Source organism: Lissotriton helveticus, chromosome 10, assembly GCF_964261635.1.
Source record: "Lissotriton helveticus chromosome 10, aLisHel1.1, whole genome shotgun sequence".
NCBI lineage: Eukaryota > Metazoa > Chordata > Amphibia > Caudata > Salamandridae > Lissotriton > Lissotriton helveticus.
This window is the reverse complement of record NC_136071.1, coordinates 531,553,218-531,561,676: the sequence shown is the minus strand read 5'-3', so window position 1 is coordinate 531,561,676 and position 8,459 is coordinate 531,553,218. Positions and strand designations below refer to the sequence as shown.

Here is an 8,459-nt window from a genome sequence, read left to right as displayed (position 1 = left end):
CAGGCATTGTTATGTATTGTGATTGAAAGGAACTGTGTGCATCGGTTTGGACTAAAAACAAATATTTTTTATTAAAATCTGCAGATTACGCAGCAGATGATGGATTATGTGGCAAATGCAGCAAATTCAGAACTATGCAAAAAACGAGGTGGCTGCCCAATCGTATAATTCAGTGGCCCTGGCTTTACACTACGCTGACAGAGATGAATCAGTAAGAGGTAGAATACTTCGGCCGCACTGATAGGAGTGGCCTACCAGAATTTACTGTTGTCAACGCTCTTTAGTGTGACATCATGGCCGTAAATATCTCTAGAGGATGGTAACAACATTTGTGACCATGCAGAGGTCTCTGCTGGCTTTTTGCTAGGTTCGCGCTATAGAAATATCACATACACACATACATACAACATTACTTTGTGTGACCTTTGCAGTGGAATACGTATGGCCGCCAAGAGGACATGTTCCCCTGAAGAATCATGTCAAGTGCTCTCACGTTTCCCCTTTCACCATGTAAGTAGTTCATAAAGTCCAGGTGTTTCCTTTAAGTGCTATGGATTTCAAGTCCACTGCATTCCATTATAAAATCAGGACAACAAGTCCCCTAAGCCAAAGAAAATACCTGCTGAAAATCCGCTCCTTAGGCATGGAGCTGGGAAACGTGTTCTGCATGTCCTGCACCAGAGGGAATATTTAACATTTAACAGAAATGTGAAAATGTGCAACAACACAATAGTTATACGATAAAAGAGCACATACATGAATAAGTTAGAAAATAATTAGAGCCAGAGGTCAAAGAAGAAAGGTGTACATATTTATTAAGATGTTACAAAATAAACGAGTGACCCGCCTGATGGAACAAGAAACGTCAATTGATGCATATTCTGTAAACTGAAACTGCATCTTCTGAGCTTCCCACAGATCTCTATGTGTAGCACCACGGCGGCCATCTTGTGATCCCTGCAGACAGTCCTCCTGCGCTGAGCACACAGTTTATCGATACTTGGAGGTCAGGACACCAGACACTGCGGCCAGGAACTTGTCCCAGGCAGCCTGGCACTGAGGGGTGAAGTCAGCAGGGAAGTGGGCGGCCAGTGTAGCCTGAATGCAGTGGGACAGCAGCTGAAAGAGAGAAAAGCAGAAATTGAACACCACCACCCAGGGAGCACTTGGACAAACCTGGATTAAAATGGAAAGAACGACCAGTGATATAATGCCAAATTCACAAGATACTGAGAAACTCCGTTTCTGTCCTACATAACTGGTAAAAACATATATAAATGCTACGTTATTTTCATTAACAACAACATTTCATTCGAAGTACAAGAATGGTACTTCTTCAAAAAAACAACTGTATTTCTCACTGTGTCCAATTTTTTAACCTCACCACTAACAAAGATTTTGCACTGGCTTTCAATCAAAGAAATCAGAAATAACAAAGGAATCGTGAAGTATGTGAAAGAGTTCCCATGTAGTATTCTTTTGCGTACTCTCATGGAACCGCAGTCTGTGCAGGTAACAGCGGTGGGACCAGGTAAGGGGGGATTTTGAGGGACGATGCAGAGGGAAAATGTATTATCTATTTAATTTTCCCTCAGCATCGTCCCTCGAAATCCCCCCTGACCCGGCCCCACTGCCCCATCGCTGTTACCTGCACGGACCGCGGCTGCTCTCATGCCTTTGGTCATTAGCCCCAAAACTTCTGAAATTGGAATCGATTGATACAATTAGTACAGATAGACAGGACTGTGCTCTCTTTGCACTTTTACTGATAGGGAGTTGAACATTTTAAGGCCAATTCACAAAGACATTTAATAGTAGTAAATGGGTACGCCTGTAGCACCACTTCCCTTACTCCCTGTCATTAAGAGAAATAATAATGATAATAGAAACAGTCGCCTAATAGAACTGTTTTTGATCCTCTGAAACTGAAAGCCCCGTCTTCGACAGGACACAGATCAAAGGTTTATCATGGCAGTGATATCCAACTTAGATCCAAGAAGGTTGGATCTATGCTAGATTTTCAGGACAATCTCTGATTACCTAAATCCATTCCATGTAGATCAATTCTATGTAACAAAACCATGTAAATACGGTGGCAGCTGGTAACTTTACTAGGAAGGAGGGTGGGAGGCCAACCACACACACAGCAGGCCCGGACTGGCCGTTGCAGGCACCGGGCAATCCCCCGGTGCGCCGCAAGGGTGGGGGCCGGTTTTGGGCCCTGGGGCCGTTTTTGTTACAGGGCCGTTTTTGCAGCTTAGCTGCAAAATCGGACCTGTAACAAAATCGGCCGAAAACCGGCCCCGGCAAAGAGCTCGGCCGCACCCCCAGGGGGCCGGCCGAGCACTTTGCCAGGGCCGGTTTTAGTTCTCAGTCCGGCCCTGACACACAGACACACTCACACCCATGAATTCAGATATACGCACAAACAACCATTCACAACACTTACTAACAAATACATATATATATTTATACATACATACTTGCATGCATGCACCAAACATACAAAAAACATAAAACTTACGGTCACTGTAGAGAGGAATGCCTCAGAGGTCCCTAGAGGGTCGGGACTGAGGCCTTCCCGATTGACACTCAGCCCTGGGCACTTCAGGGCTTAAAACTGAAGCACCCAGGTCCGAGGCAATCAGTGACGCTCCCCCTCCTCACAAGGGGGAAGGCCTCGAGGAACCAGGCTGAGGAGGTCATGCCCAGAGGGCTGGGAAATTATCAGCCTGGCACAGTTCAGATTAGGCAGCCAGGAGCATGCTCCTTAAGCGCATGTCTTACTCATGGTTGCCTGACCTGAAAAAAAGGCTTCTTAGAGGGGGCAGACCAGGCTCCTCCAATGAGTAGCTCGTGAGCTACTGGTAGCTCCCCATCTACCAGCAAGTAGCTCTCCTGTATACAGCCCAGCTTACTAAATTAGAATATTTTGCTTGGCTAAATTAATTTATAATACAAAAATTAAAAAACCTGTATTTGAGCCAAACGTGTATTTTCAGAACTCATAAGCTAATGTTTGTAGAAAAAATTTTGAATTTCCAAAATATATTCAAGGCAGATATTTGAGTGATAAATCATGCAGTGTTGGGAAGACTTATCTTTAATATTACCTTGGCACCAAAAGCATTGCTGCTATGACTTCTATATCATTTATGTAGAGACATTCCACAATGGGAAATCCATTTTAACATTACTGCTGGCATCCGGTCCTGATGAACTGAGGTGATCACTGTTGTAATGTAGCATATGGTGGCCACTAATGTAATCTTGTCTGATGTGGTCAGTATTATAGCTCTAATAATATTAGTAGCTCACGATGCTTTTCATTGAACATAAATAACTCTTATTACAGAAAAGGTTGGAGACCACCGGGGCAGACATTTTATTTATTTGTATACTCCCTTACAATCTGCTATGGTTGAGAAACATTCAAGACAAACACCGGTATAGACGCTTGAAGTATGTGAGAAGCAAAGCTGTGCAATTATAGAATGATATTTCTTTCTTAAAGTCCTACCCATGAAGGGCTATTTTTGAACTGATTCAAACTTGTTCACTGCTGGCTCACCTGGAAGTTTCCGGGGTCCACGCGGAGGTTGTAGGCGTGCAGGTCACTCAGTTTCGACAGGGCCTGGTCCAGGCTGTCCATGTGCTTGGCTGCCTCACCGATGGCGCCCAGGACCTTGCCTCCATGTCGCTTCACGTCAGCAGAGCCCGGGGAGAGGTCGAAGTGGCTGAAGTAGGTCTTAGTCTGACCGAAGCTGGCAAACAGCCTGGGGAAAAGGACATATCAGCTTTAATAAGAAAATGCTCTAAAAAGCACACTCACATCAATTTTCTATCCAGCACTGTTACTTTAAACAACAAATACATATATGAAATGGCTATTGCTGTGGCGCAAATGGAAATAAATATGTTTTGGGCATCACTGGAGATGTAAGGAAAGATTACATTCGTAACAAGAAGTCTGACCCTGAAAAGGCCAATTGCTGGATCAACGTTTAGGCCCAAAATTCGAATCAACTATAAAACATATAATTACAGTGACCCATTTGCTCTAACCTCTTATTTCTGTTGGCCATCATCTCTGAACCTTTCCTTCATGACTTGCAAGCCCTTACCATTGCCCCGAAGGCTCCAAACTCTTACCTCGTAGCTTCTAATCTCTCCCAATCCTTCTTTGGGCTCTAACCCCAACTCTTAACCCTCATAAAATCTAACCTTTTTCTAATCCTTCTTGGGGCTGTAACCAATTTCTACTTTACTGTAGGTTCAAAACGGTTACCCCTAAGGGATCTAACCCCACGGTCACTTCCTCTAAGCACACTAACCATTTACCATTTCAACCAAGGAATAACTTCTTACCACTTCGTCCATGATCCTTACACTCTTACCGCCTCCCCAAAGTATTAACCTCTTACCAGTCCCACTATAGGCCTTAATCTCCCCTTCTGCTATCTCAGCTGTCCCAGTGGCGTGTTTTGTGCTCCATACAGATGCCCAACCATGTTTAAAGGGACTGCGTACTGTCCAGTAAAAGCCCAGGCTGTAACCTGCCCCTTAGGCCTACATTGCTTTTGGCAACGAGGCGCAAAGATCTGTAAAGCACAATGACAGCTCTGCTGCTGGTTCGCTGCTGGTGGAGACACGGAGAACTCTGTGTGCACCTCTAAGACAAGCCCATATCTAAGCTACCTGGATGATCCCTGAGTTGGATCAGAACACAGCCAGGTGTGCCAGGAAGGTGAACCAATGTTGGAGCCAAGAGGTTGTATTTAATAGCAAACATCAGTTTGAGGTCTATGTACACTAATCCACCGGCGTGAACACCATATATGTGGATATGCCGAGCAGCCTTAACCAAGTAGGATTCATAATTGTCTAGCAGGAGCAGATCACAGTTAACGCGCATGCACACTATGAGCAGAACTCAGGAACTTTTAGGAATCTGCAATGATTTTAAACTCCTAACTGTTGGTAATGCGGGAATAATCAATTACATGTCAATAGGAAATGGCTAAAAGGCAAAAGTCAGCCCCAGATGTGACTATCTCTTTTTTTATAAGACAAGTAAAAACTAATAAAAAACACAACTGTCAAAATGTGCATGGCCATCATATAGATCGGTCTTACTTTAAATATTTACACACCATACTCGACACAGAGAGCGGGGGCATGTCTCAGTGGACCTCTCCATAGTCCTCACCTGTCCAAGGCTTCTCCTCCGAGGGCATCACAGTGCCCAGAGATCTTTCCCCAGAGGCCGACCACCAGGGCCTTCTCTTCAGCAGACAGAACCATCTTGAGGGTGAGGGCTGGCGGGCTCAGGATACACAAGAGATGGAAGTTGGAGACAGTCCGTGCTGTGTGCCGGGCAGAGCCCCTTTTAAAGGGCAAGGGGGCCGAAGAGCCTGGCAGCCTTCCACCGTGATTGGTCAGTTTTGGATTCCACCCAAGGAGGCGGGGCTATCCTATCTCCCTGAAACACTGGCAGGGAGCAGGTGTGTCTTTGAAGCATGACGTGCAAAAAAGGTCTAATCTGTGGGTTGCTTCATTAACTTGGCAAAGTAAGACATTTCTGGAATTTCAAAGATCTGTTTAAAGGAATTTTACATTGTTTTAGGTCGTTTTTGTTATTAACAATAAACTTTCATCAATCGTTGAAAAGGCTTGCAATTGAAAACATGCACACTCTGGTAACAGAGAATATGGTACGTTGCGTTCTTACTCGATGCTGAACTCACACTGAAGATGACAAAATGCATGTGCATGCTAATATACATTAGCAGTACTAAATGTGCCTACACGGAGCCATAGGTCAAGCCGGGTTGGTAGAAAGAACAAAAATGAAGGAAAAAGTGACATCTGTGTTTTTCACAGTTTCATGTTATAGGACATTGGTTTAAATACAAAGAAGGAATATTTACCGACCAAGGTCCTTTTCCGAGTATTTCTAATTCAGATGCAGGCAGGAGTTTGTTCCCAATAGATATTATAAATTGTGCACAATTTTTCTATCTCTTCCACAAACAAATTCCTACGAATTTGTGTAGGGAAAAAAAATAATTTTCAATGTTTCACAGCTCGAAAAGGGGAGAATCAGACTATACTATTAAATTCTGTTTCTTTCTGAGGGGTGGAAACGGGGTGTGAATGTATTACTGCATCCGGTACATACCGCAACACATTCCTGCAAGAAATTACCTCCCAAAAATGAGAGATATTCAGACAGAAGGTTCGAGTGAGGTGGGACATGCAGCGCGGTACCATGAGCTCAACTCACACGCGTGAAGGGGAAAATGGTCAGAAACGTCCCCCAGTAGGATTGTTCCTACCTTTGGAGCACATTTCCAACTTCAACGAAATTCACTACCAAACAAGCAAAGGCATCCGGGATATCTCGGCAAGTCATACAATGCTAGGAGCAGGGCACAAGTCCTAAAAAACAGAAGTGGGGGGACTAACCTAATTAATCAGTATGCAAGTGGCATCACGGGCGCATGACATCACTCATGGCGCCTAACATCGCGGCGCGTGACATCACAGTGCGTGACATCACAGGAAGTGGCATCACAAGAAGTGACATCAGATCTTAAGCCCTCACATATATGTTAACGTGTCTATCATAAGTACATTTGAGCACATTTCGAGTATACTTGCAAACCCTCCTGATTTAGCCAGAAGATTCACACTTTTGTAAGCTTCACACAAACCAGTGTTGCCCTTTGTCAGCGTAAAGCTTCCTCTACCCATAGTGCTTTAAAAGAAAAAATTATGATATTTAAATTACAACGCCTCCTCAGGGGTAGAATGCGCTATACAAATGCTATTTATTTTGTGCCAATACTGGGAAAGATCAACACATCTGACATTCTTACAGTGCATTCATATCTCCTAAGCAAAGCCTGAACAAAGTGAAAAGCTGCCTCTCTCAACTATGTGTGTAGTTCTAACAAGGAGTGAGGCTTTGTTTCCCTTCTGCTGCATCTGCATCTAGGTGTGAGACTCCTGACTGCAGCCAGCCAGGAGACTCGAACAAAAGGAGGCCTGATGGCGCCTCAGATTCGACCTTTGTTATGGGCCCAGCAGGAGTCTGCAATAAGAAAGACCTGTCCCCGCCTGCAGGTTGTTGCGGATCCAAAGCAGGCCACGTGCAGGTGCGGCTGAAAGTGTTGCGGTGTTTGGAAATTACACCGGGATGAATTCAGCATCTTTTTCAGTGGGGCCCAACTTCTTGGTAGTGTTGATGTCGTCCACCCTGTGAAAAAGGTGGGTGGATTTATTTATTGTCATTTTTAAAGCGCGGCGAATACCCGTAGGCGTCTCGGCGCTGGCTTAGGGCATAGGTCAACATCCAGGAGAACCAACAGAACCTTCCTAACTATTGATCAAACAACCAAGTCTTAAGTTGTTTACGGAATATTAGTAGGGATGGGCTAGTCCTGATATGAGAGGGTAGGGAATTCCAGAGTTTTGGGGCGGCAACCAAAAAGCGTCTGTCGCCCCAGGTGACTGTTCTAGTGCGTGGTACTACTAAATGATTGTGATGGGTGGAGCGGAGAGAACGAGTTGGTATGTAACGTACAAGATTATGTTTGAGAAAGTGGGGGCCATGATTGTTAAGTGCCTTGTAGACAATACACAGCGATTTGAACTTAATTCAACTGCGTATCGGGAGCCAATGAAGTTTCCTGATGGTGTTGGAAACAGGTGCAAACTTGGGAAGTCCCGAAAGCAGCCGGGCTGCTGCGTTTTGAATTGACTGCATCTTGTTTGTCACTCGATTTTGGGCAAGTAGGAATAGGGCGTTGCAATAATCCAAGGCGGACAGCACCAATGAACTGATCAGGGTTTTCCTGGCTGAGTCCGGTAGAAAAGGTAGAATTTTCCTTATCATTTTAAGTTTCATGTGAGCCGTGGCTGCAATTTTGTTAGCATGCGCCATGAAATTGAGACCCACATCGAAGGTGACGCCAAGATTCCTAACTTTAAGAGCTGGGCTGGGAGGCGTTCCAAACGATGTTGGCCACCAAACTGATGACCAGCCAGGAGAAAGGTGACCGAAAATGACCACTTCGGTCTTTTCTGAATTAAGCTTAAGACAGTTGGTGGCCATCCAGTCACCTATGGCCACCATCCCACTTGTGAAACGTGTGGCCACCTCCTCACCGTCCCCTTTAATGGCCAATACCAATTGGGTGTCATCGGCATAGGAGGTTAGGCTCATCCCAAATGCTTTGATGACAATAGCAAGGTCCGACACATAGATATTAAACAGTGTCGGACTTAGGGATGAGCCTTGCGGAACCCCACAAGGCAGTGACACCTTAGAAGATTGGATGCCGTCCACCTGCATGTACCCCCGACTGGTACCCTGGCTAGGAGTACATACATGTGTAACATTACAACCATGCATGATTTTCAACTGAATTAGCGTCAACATCTGCTTGCACAAA

The 8,459-nt window shown here is 44.8% G+C and overlaps 1 protein-coding gene across 1 annotated transcript; it reads right to left on the bottom strand.

The window, feature by feature from the left end:
* Nucleotides 1-798: 798 nt before the first annotated feature.
* Nucleotides 799-5,374, bottom strand: LOC144784350 (hemoglobin larval subunit alpha-like). Its single transcript, XM_078663077.1, has 3 exons — nucleotides 5,210-5,374; nucleotides 3,572-3,776; nucleotides 799-1,119 (listed from the first exon to the last, which is right to left on the bottom strand). The coding sequence occupies exons 1-3, from the start codon at nucleotides 5,302-5,304 to the stop codon at nucleotides 991-993; spliced, it is 429 nt and encodes a 142-aa protein (XP_078519203.1). The 5' UTR covers nucleotides 5,305-5,374; the 3' UTR covers nucleotides 799-990.
* Nucleotides 5,375-8,459: the final 3,085 nt, after the last annotated feature.